At 54.5% G+C, this 11,137-nt stretch overlaps 1 protein-coding gene across 3 annotated transcripts in view; it reads right to left on the bottom strand.

The window, feature by feature from the left end:
• The window catches only part of Ubx (ultrabithorax), a 165,469-nt gene extending 154,565 nt beyond the window's left edge, over positions 1-10,904 (bottom strand). For all 3 annotated transcript variants that reach the window (XM_076305927.1, XM_076305926.1, XM_076305925.1), the window contains exon 1: positions 8,940-10,904. In XM_076305927.1, coding sequence (XP_076162042.1) covers positions 8,940-9,618 — 679 coding nt within the window. In that variant the 5' untranslated portion in view covers positions 9,619-10,904. The remainder of the gene's footprint in view (positions 1-8,939) is intronic.
• Positions 10,905-11,137: the final 233 nt, after the last annotated feature.

Consider the following 11,137-nt stretch of genomic DNA (forward strand, 5'->3'; position numbering starts at 1 on the left):
ATGGAAACGGTGCGATACGGCCGCGCGATGCGCCGGCGATCATCGATTTCAACGAGTTCCACGTAGACGCCGAGGCATCGCGTCGAATCCGTAAGTAACAACGCGATGGAAGATCGATGGAAAGAAGAAACGTTTAACCGGCCCGATGTAGATTGTTGGGTTTTATCGTGGGACGGACGAGTCGGAGGAACGTGTTCCCCGATGAACGTTTAATGGGTGCCTAATTAAAGAGGCTCCTGCGCGTCAAATGACTCTGTTCGACATCCTCGAGAATCGTTTCGACATCGTCGGAACGACGACCGGAGGATCGTTCGCGTTTCCTTTTTCTTTCTTTCTTGCTTTCTTTCTCTCGTTTTTTCGCATTTGTTTTTCACTCTCCACCGCGACGATTTTATTCCGTTTCCAGTACGCGGCGGTCTTTCGGCGTCCGAATGCACGATATATACGAGCTACATCTTCATCTCGGAGCATTCCGCAAAAACGCGAGCAGGAACACTTTTCGATTCAATTATTTTCCCGTGTACCCATCCTTCCTTACGGCCGCGGGTATACGTATCCTTTGTCCGCCGGTGTAGTCGTTCCGATCGTCGAGCACCTAAACACGTTCTTCGTGCCTACGAAGCGCGGCCGATCCAAAGTATGCATTATCTCAGCCCGGAGCAGCGAAATGGCAGTCTACTGTGTAGACCGAGCAAGAAGCCGAACCGATCGAAACCACGGCGTCGCTGCTGTCAGCAGCCTTGAAATCTCCGTCGATGTCGTTTCCTCTTCGATTCGATTGCTCGTTTATCGTTTCGACGCGGATTTCCCGATTATCCCCGATGAAATACGGTATCGGGTCCTCCTCGCCGAAATACGCGCGAAACGGAGAGACGAGAAAGCGGGGGGCGAGGGCCGATATCGTGGACGACGTCGCTTCGTAGTCGAGGAGCGATCGGTGCTCCGTTTTCGGAAACAATCTCAGAAACATCGAGGCGTAATTGATAAATTGCCGCTAACGACAACGGTACACACCGAGAGGATTAATCCTGGCCGCGAGGGCGATAACTCCTCCCGCATGAAATTTGCAAAACAGCGAGATAGCGTACGGGCCCGTTGCCGGGTGTATAAAGGCGAGCTAGCGCGGCGCTCGTACATGCGAACAGCTCGTCCATCAAATTGAGAACCCTGGTAGGCAGGCAGCCGGTACGCTGCCGGCCGAACGTGCGATCACCGCCTATGCCCCGCTCGGTCGCCTGCTCGCTCGCTCGCTCGCTGGCTCGCGCGAGCGCGCGGGCGCGTTACGCGCCGGCTCACGTTCCACGGGTTTCTTTTCCTTCTCGCAGCTCGTAGGCACGAATAAACCATCGCTATTGTTTACCACCGGTGGACGACGTCTGGCAGCCCCTCGATGAAGACGCTAACCCCGTCACTCTCGGAATCGTTGGTCGCTTACAACCGAAGAACACGTGTAAACGGTGTGTGTGTCCTCTTGGCGATTCTAGCGCGAGATAACGGTGCAACATCGCCGCGCTAATATCGTTCCGTTTATCTCGCGATCGTTCGTTGTGCACCTCGAGCTCCTCGTCCCCGTGGAAACCTTTCCCGGGGATTTCCCCTACGAGGAGTCGATCCGAGACCGATTTTACCGGTGAGTAATTTCAAATACGAACTCGCCTAGTTCGAAAGTCGATCGAGGCTCGATCATCGACGACCGTACGAAAAATCGCAAAAAGAAACGGTTTCGTTGCCGGTCCGTTGACGCGAACCGCGAAGATAGCCGTTCCTAGCCATCTGGCGGTGGTCGCGGTAAACGGTTTTTAACCACCGTTCAATATAGAACTCTAATACTCGATTAGTCGCTCTTTACCGTTCGAACTCAAGTACTCGCATAAATAACTCTCGATATCTTGTCGCTGGTAGTATCGGTCCGATATTGCCGCGTTACTCGCTCCGCTCTCGTTGCCCATTAGCATCATCCTTTAAGCACGATTGTCGAACGGTTTGCCGCCTTTTGAGCACGCACAATAACCGACGTAAAAGCATTTTCGTGTGTTACGGCCAACGATCGAAACGATGCTCGGTGGTAACCGGCGGTAGATCGTATCGAGTGCCCGTTGCAATTATTTTGCACGCGTAAAACGCACGGATCGGAGCTGACCGACCGTTCGCCAATCGCGCGAAATAACATTACTCGTGTTTACGAGTGCCGGCCGAGTTCTCTCGGGAGAAAAACGTGGGACAGGATGTAAGTGATTCCGCCGATCAGAAATTACACTTTCATGCGGTGAATCCCCAACACCCGTGATTAGTGCCTCCAAGGTTTTCGCGTTGTAACGCACCGAAAATATAAAAATCGATCGACGATACTCGGTTCGCGGATGAAATTATGCGGCAGGGTTTATGCAAATTACGAACATCCCGATACATTTTGATCGATGTTTACAATTAGTTTTAATGACACGGCTCCGCGGCGTTTTATCTCACTGCTGCGTCGCTCCGGACGCGCCATTTTTTTTCCCCAACAATACCTCCGCCCCCTCTTGTCCCCGTTAACGAGCACAAATTGAAAATCGATCGACGAAACGCCGCGTAAGATGCCGTGTAATTTCGTCGATCCGTGACGCGTGAAATTTCGAGCCCCGCGTACGCGAGAAACGCTCCCGGTTTCTTTCCTTTTTCCTTCTTTCCTCTTTTCGCACCGAGTCGAGCGTTCGCGCGACACGGAAACCGGAGTGACATCGATCAACGGAGAGGGTGTCGACCCTCTTCGCTGTTAATTCGGGGCACGCGTCTCGTTTTCGAAGCTACGAACGTCGCGCGAGTGCCACCACGTCCCCCCTCTTAATTGCGCGGAACGATTTCTCCAAGAGGACTCTCGCACGAAATTGTTCGATTTCGAATCGAAGCGGGAGATCCTTGCATCGACGGGACGGTCTCGGTGGCGAACGATTCCGCGTTCGCAGCGACGTTAATCGTTCGACGTAATCCGTGTTTTTATCTATTCGCGAATAGAACGGGTTAAACGGATCGACCAAATATTCTCGATAACGCGTCGCGCGTACGCGACGCTTGCTCCGTATCGTATTTGTTTATACGATGAAAGTTCGGTGAAATAAAAAAAGCATCGGTGACGCGCACATGCGAGGTCGGTCGGTCGCGAAAACCGGCGCGTAGTACGTGTCGCGCATGGTAGAAACGGATCGCGTGAAAAAAAAGAAATAAAAGACTGGGTGTTTCGGTGGCACGGTTCGGTTCGAATAGTGTTTCTCGTGGCGTTCGATCGCGGAGCGTTTGGGAAACGTATGACGAAACGGAGAGCGGAAGAGGTTTCGTTGGTAGGTATTCGAGGAATTCGGTGAGCGAGTAGCGGGCGGACTTCCGATCGAACGCGATGGGCCGCGTAATTTTCAGAGGGCCGAATGTTTTTCGAGCGAACAGTACGTGGAAGCGGCGGGCGTGGAGAAGGGAAAAGGGCGTAGTAAGTCATACGGCGAGGCTCGTACGTCATCCTCCATCCGGGCCAACGGAGCAACACATGGAAAGGGTCCGTGGATCCACCATGCACGATGAACGCACCTACCTACTTGGGTTGCCTCTTTAGGTCGCGGTGCGCCGGTGTTGGGGCACTGACACACGCGCAGGCTCGCGTACGCGCACACTTCGACCGGCTCGTACACCTCTATAGGTAGTAGAGGCCGAACCACTTGGTCACGGGCGTGCAACACGCACGCCTATATTCGACGCAACTCCGCCACGATTCGATCTTTTCAATTTTCCGATTGTAAATTACCGCCTTAAATGGCACGTGAAAAGGTCGCCGGAAGCGTACGCAACGGATGCGCCGCGGCCAGAAAACAGGGACCGGGCATCGAGATGGAAAGTACACTCGGCCATGTTCGTCAGCCATTGAAGTTTTACCTTCGAAGAGACGAACCGAGTGTACACCTTCGGGCGCGCGTACTCGCGGGGCACGATCGATCGATAAATATTCCTATTTTTTTTGTCCCAACCGGAGAGTGAACGGGAGTACGGAACCGACGAAAATAACGAGCGAACCGCGAGGGGGAAACAACGAGTGGAAATCAACGATGGAAATCAACGGTGGAAAGAAAAGTGAGTAAACGTAATAATTTACGAGACGGTTCCCGCGGACGGGTTCCCGGGAATTAGAGGCTCGCGTGAAACGGATCGGTAAAAAAAACCCCGGCCCATAAATGATTTGTACAATGAACTTGCCCGTGTTCCGTTCCAGCGAAACATTCCTACCGCACACGAAGGAGGGACGCGGAACGATCTTGGTCGATACACACGAAGATATGTGCTCTGTATTACCGACGAGCCCTCGCAGCGACGATAGCGGTAAGCGTGGAGGCACATAAGGAGGAGGGGTAAACGAGCCGAGCCACGATTTCGTCGTCGTAAACGTCAACGTTACGGTTACAGCGTTGTTCCTAGCTGGTTTATATTGAACGAGGTTGCTCCCCGAGGTACGTAACACCTACTGGCAACCGTCGTATCGCGGAGTAGCACCATACTCGTTTCCGACTCGAGAGAGAGTGGCGGGAGGTACCACGTGGCTTTTACGCGGGAACCTCCGCCGCCTCGGCGCAAGAGTTCAAGGTTTGTTAGCTCTATCCTTTCGTACACACCGCCGGGGCTAGACGAGCCGCCCAATAAAGATCCCCGTAACGATGCGATATCGACGCGCGTTAATCGAAAAAGGAACGAGAAAATAACGCCCGGATCGTTAACGTTCCGACACGTACTTCGCATTTTTCTAATCAATTTGGGGAGTTTGGCCGACCGCGGCCGGCCGCGGTGAAATTATTACAACCGGGGAGTAGTCTTGAATTATTTAACGATTCTTTTCATCGAACGTTCCCGATCGATTTCTTTTTATCGGACATTGATTTTTTTCGACCATTACGATGCAAACGAGCGCGCAGTCCGTCGGTACCGATACGGTACACATCGAGAATCGCGACGCGCTTTCCTGCGTGCCCGTTTAAGACCCACCGAAACGAACAACATTTTTACCGACCAACGATCCCGAATCGTCGAACCCGATCTTCTTCGCGTTCTTCTTCGTTTCTCGAACGTTGCTCCTTTACGCGATACGTGGGAACGAACGAGAAAAAAAAATCTTTCGCGAAGAAACGAACTCGTATCGTCGAGAACGCGTTTCTCGAAGAGAGTGAATTTCTCCTCCGGTCGAACACCGATTTTTGCCTCCGAGAGTCGCGAGACGGGATAACGCCCAAACAAGAATTAGCATTCCGAGGAAAGCCTCGAGGAAACGAGGTACTTTGGCAGAAACGAACGAACCACGGGGTGTACAGATAGTATTCGAAGCTCCGTCTTCGCGCCCTCTAATTACCCCATAGACGCAGCCCTTCAACGAGGGACCGTAAATTTTCCAGTTCGCGTTTGAAAACAGCCCCCCCTGGAAGCGATACGGGCACGACGGAAAGGAGTTTCGCGAGTCGAACGATGCGTCTTGAAAATCGTCCGTTGGGACGTAAGAGAGGAGTCGGACGAAACGAAACGAAACGAAACGAAACGAAACGAAACGAACCGAGCGTTCGCGGAACAATCGCGATGCGAGCGCGTTGCCCGCTCGTCGATGTTATCGAAATAAATGTTGTCTATCCGTATAAAAGTGCTCGTATCTATAACGATTCGTTACACTCGCGATAGCGTTATACTACTTCATTACCGCAACATTAACGGGCGAGACATTTACATTTGAAAACGGTGGCGATACCGACGCTACGCCCGGCGCTCGTAAATCACAATGAATTTCAACCGCGTGTTCTCTTTGATGTTTATCACGGCAATGATACAAATGCATTCCGCGTAATCAAGTTTCTCAGACGATGGCGCGCGTACGCGCGCGTATTCGACGGTTAACGTGTCCCGAGATCGTGTTCCCGTAACACCGATCTCCGCAATAAAACCGAGTTAACGATACCGTGTCTATCGCTTCGCTGATTCGTGCGATTTGGGCGCCGCGATCGGTCCCGCGATCGCTTATTGCGCACTTAGGAGAGACGTTAACGTAAATAGTGCCGCGGGCGCGATAAATCGTGCCTCGGATACGCCATCGCGGTTTATTATTCTCGGGAATAATTGGAAAAATCGGCATACCGTAGGAGACAATCGAAGACGGAACAAAGTTCTCCCACGATAGCAACGTTACGATTGGAAGTGCGCGAGAAGGTGTCCGAGGGAACGCGGACGATCTCGCGAGTACGCGCGACCGAGATCGGTTTCACCGCGGAGCGAACCAATCGAAAATCATTTTCGTCGTCTCTCACTCCTCTCTTGCAGCGGTCCCTCGCGTAAACCGGTAACCAGAAATTTAAGAAGCATCGCGATCGAAAGCGCGGAACGCGAAGAAGAGAGAAAACAAAGCGCACGTTCCACCGAGGCGCGAGAACGGTGTAGTTTTTTTCTTTTTCCTCGCTCTAAACGTCGTAAATCGTTGTTTATCATCTGTTCCGAGCCGGTGTTTTTACGGTGCGCGCTAGGAACGATGGTAGTGGTAACGCTGTCTCGACGGATTGGTTCTCCGCGCGCGCGACGATAAAGCCAAATTATTTATTACAGGCCGGGGCAACGAATGCCGGTAGACACGTTGATGGCTCTATATTTACCCGCAGACTTTAATCTACGATGAAATAATCCATAATCCTGTATCGATAAATTTTCCTACGCGCGTGTATCGCTTGTACCGGCAACACTGAAGAGCACTTGCCGGCGCGAGTGCGAAATGAGTCAACGACTTTCGATCCGCGAAGCACATAGAACCTGTTCCGCGAGAACGCGAGCCGATCAATTGCCTTTTCCCGTTCCTACGATTCCTCCTACGATCGCCGCATTCCGCCGCATCGTCGACACGATTTGCAACTCATAATCGGACGATTATATCTTCCGTTTCTCTCGCAAACACCGGGGAAACGCGAAACCACTTTCCCCTCGATCCGAGCACCCGGGACGATTCATCGAACCGTAAATCCGTTTTCAGAGCGGCCGAACGGGAGGACCGAGGGAATCGCGGAATTCTTTCGCGCCCGTACGGGAGCACCGACGAGAACTCGACCCGCGCCGACCGCCTCTACGAACGTTGAATCCTCTCGGTGCCGCGGGACCGTTTCAACGTTACCGGAACGCACGGAGAACAAAGGTAGGTGAACGAAATCCCGTTTTTACTCCCGTCCTCGAGCGAGCACGCGTGTCTACGTCACGAAAGCTCGTAAAATAATCTCTACACCCTTGTACGCAGCACGGGAGGGGAGAGAGGAGCTCGCGTGGTCGAGCAGGAAGAAAAAATATAGGCGGACCTCGAACCGGACCGTAGCCCGCGAGAACGAGGCTAGAGAAAGAACCTCTCGGGCGGGAGCGAGCGAAACGGGACCAGGGGGAAAAAAGGATCGAGGAACCAAGACGAACGGTCCAAGGATCCAGCTGAGACTCGGTGGAGAAGAGGCGCCCGAACGAAAAGCGAGACAGAGCTCGGGAGAGGCCTCGGTGATTATATATCTGCCTACGAACGAGCGAGAGGATAACAGGGAATCTCTTCAACGGGAGGGACGAAGACGTCGCTAGAAACAGCTGACTACCGGAATTCGGGGTTCCGGAGGGGTGAGTACGACGTGGAAGCCACTTGAACCCCAATTGGACGAGGGCTTCCCCATTATACTCGACGTACCCGACGATTTTACACGCACTTGACTCCATTCTACCTAGCCACCGGACGTAACTTTATCGCGACCGATTTTCCACGAGCTTGCGGCCCGTGAACGTAAACTTTACGCGAAACCTCCCCACCCTACCGATTTACACCGATGGAGACCGGACTTTTTCGCCGAGCTTTCCGACGTGGGAAAAAGAGGAAAGGAACGCGACCAATTTTCCTTACCTCTTCTCTCCCCTCTCTCTCTCTCTCTCTCTCTCTCTCTTCTTTTCGATTTCTCCGCTGATCGGAGACGGTGCCTTTATCTTTTTTTTTTTTCCAACCCGTACCGGCAAACGCCGCGTTCGAAAGAGCGAGGGAGCGCGGCCGCTGGCCCGCGTATTAATGATAACTCGAGGTGTCACTTTGCACGTCGGTTTCACACGGACGGGTTAGTTATTACCAACCCCCGGCAGGCAGGCAGGGAGGCAGGCAGGCAGGCAGTCGGGCGGGCAGGCACGCAGTTGCATTCGTTCGCGCAGAAGGCAACGGAATATTTTTAGTCCGCCGGAGACAATAAATCCGTTATCTCGGCTACGCTTCGTGACGGATACGTCGTATTTCAATCGACGCACAAATAGAGTCGGCGGAAAAAAAGAAAAAAAATATTACCGCGACCAGTTTCGAACGTAACGCGACAACGTCGAGGCCCGCGTTCGACGATCGTACGGAATCGTGTCTTCCATTTTTCCGAGAGAAACCGACCGAGGGGGAAACGATCCGTTTCGATCTCTCGGCGAGAGAAGCGCGGGGTCCGGCGAGGAACGCCGAAGAGTCGCGTATCGGTGTCGAAACACCCCGACACCCTCCCCCCCTACCCCCGTCCGTTTCCTGTTAAATACAACCGATTTGGAAACTGGGTAAGCAAAGACGCGAGATGGAAAACAAATGCGTTCGATCCGCGTGCGTCTTCTCCGCGTAATTCGAGCGTTGACCGTGAAACGGGGAACGCGATTTAACCCGAGCGAAGTCAGCCAGCCAGCCAGCCAGCCAGTCGGCCGGCCAGCCCGGGTAAACTCGATTCCACCACGCCTTTCCCGACCACGTGGCCTTATACTCTACCGACCGGTGTGCCGCTCTCTCCCCTAAGCACTCGTGTCGCTTCTATATTTCATCACGGCTGTTACGATAATCGTTGCGCGACAGAGACCAAACGACCGCGAATAGAACCGACCGAACAGGGACGGAACGAACCGATAGATGTTACGAAACGTAAACTCACCTGCTATAGCCATCCAGGGGTAGAAGGTATGGTTGCCGGTGGGTTGCTGATGTAGTTGCGTGGCAACCGGTTGGCTCGCAGACGAGTTCAGACTGCAGGTGTTCCAGGACGACGTGAGGGACCTCGAGGAACTGTTGTTACCGGGACTCGATGCCGGATCACCGCCTACGAGACCACCGTAGCTACCGACCCTCGTTCCTTCCGGTGTACACGCGGAGGGACGTACCACCGAATTGCTCTGGCTGTTAGCCCCCGAGGTCGCTGACTGCCAAACGTCCTTGGCGGCCGCGGCTGCCATCACGGCGGCGTAACCGTTCTGATGCGCCGCTGCTTGATCCTGTTGCTTGCAGTCCTTGCTCGCTGTGGTCGAGTACGAGGAGGCGGTGTGACCGCTCGCCTCGGGTGTCGTCGAATAGAGTTTGCAGGCCGTCGCGACGCTCGCGTCGTACGGCGAGTCTTGGGGTGGTCTCGTGTTGGTACCGCCGCCGGGATGTATACCCAACGAGGACGAGGTGTGATGATGATGCTGGGTGGAGGCGTACGGCGACATACCGAGACCGAGAGGGAAACTTCGATAGGCAGCGGCCGTTGCCGGATCGTGGTGCTGACTGGCGGCTCCGGCCTGATGGTGGTGGCTTCCGTAGAAGCCACCCGCAGTCTGCTCAAAGTACGAGTTCATTATCCCGAGTATTTTGAATCACTTGCACTGAAACACCGGCACTCGAGAACAACCAAAAGCGTACCAAACGAGAGGAAGAAGCCTTCGTGCGCCCCGTTTTACCACCACCTCCGTGACGGATACCGAGACAACTGTTCGTCGATCGTCCCGCGGAAGAACGCGGACCGCGCGCAAGGCTAACCGACCCGATCTACCAGTCCGTTGCACCGCTGCCGATTCGATACACCTCGCGGCTATCGTTTCACGCGGTTATCACGCGTGGCGGCCGATTCGCGCCAAAAGCCGTCTTGGCGGACGCGTCGCGTCGCGTCGCGAACCGATACGCCCGATACGCCGTTCGACGCGGCTGACGACAGCTGACACCGTCGACGAGGAACCAGCAAACGGGCATTAAACCGCTTTTAAGAGGTCGTAAAAGTCATCGGTGGGTAGGCAGGGTTTGTAGGTAGGTAGGTAGACGGGTAGACGGGTAGATGGGTAGGTATAGAGCGGCGACGGTGACGACAACGGCGACGGCGGGTTGCACCCGAAGTGTCAATGTCAGTAGGCCGTGGGATTGTAATTTCGAATGGGACTCATGGCAGCGGCGGGGGCTGAGTTTTATGGGTTTGTTATGGTTACGGCTACCGGCGAGAGTATAAACCGGCGGTCTAGGCGGTGGAAAACAGGCGATGATCGTTAAACCGTTACGACGCAATAAACCGGGGTAATAAGACGGGCTATAAAACCGGCTGTGTGGATCTGTACCGCGTGCGCGCCCGTCGACGGTTCGGTCGGCCGGCACGCGACGATCTCTCCCTCGCGAACACCTCCCTCTTTCTCTCTGTATCGTTTCGAAATAATGTATGTACGATTTCAGATCGGTCAGGCCCGGGGCCCCGTATCGGAAAGTCGGTCGATGTGTTTTAAAGGGGGCCAAAGCGACCGCTGACTCTGTCCGCACTGCACACTAGCACTAGTCGAAATGTGACTTCGCTGATGACTGTGAGAGGTTCGGTACGAAGCGACGTACGAAGGGGATCGTAACGAACCACGGTATGCCAGTGCGGTGGTCCACGGCACACTACCGCTTTTCTCGCGCCCCGTGTACCGCCACTCTGTACCGTCCTCCGTCTCTTGCTCGCTCGTTCGGCTCCTTTCGCCTCTCTCTTTCACCGTGGTTCTCTCCCGCTTCCACCACCGACTTTCGTCGCTCTCTCCCTTCCGAGCGAGCGCTCCTTCTCGCTCCCGCGCGCACACTCTTCCACGGTGTACTATGTGCCGACGAGGACCGCGCGCACTGCTGCTTTTCCTCCTTGTCTTTCGCGCGTCGTCCCCCTCTCCGATACGATAACCGACTTCTCTCGCTCGCTCCGTCGTCGCTGCTCGCCCCCCTCCCCCGCACACGACGCCCCCTCCACGCTAGCTCTCTCGCCCTCTCGTTTCCTCTCGTTCCGTCTCGCTCCACCTCTCGACGCCGCGCCACGCCGCGACTCGTCCCGTCCCGTGTCTCTCGCCTCTCGCCTCTCGCCTCTCGCCT

The sequence above is a fragment of the Ptiloglossa arizonensis genome, chromosome 3 (genome assembly GCF_051014685.1).
Source record: "Ptiloglossa arizonensis isolate GNS036 chromosome 3, iyPtiAriz1_principal, whole genome shotgun sequence".
Lineage (NCBI taxonomy): Eukaryota > Metazoa > Arthropoda > Insecta > Hymenoptera > Colletidae > Ptiloglossa > Ptiloglossa arizonensis.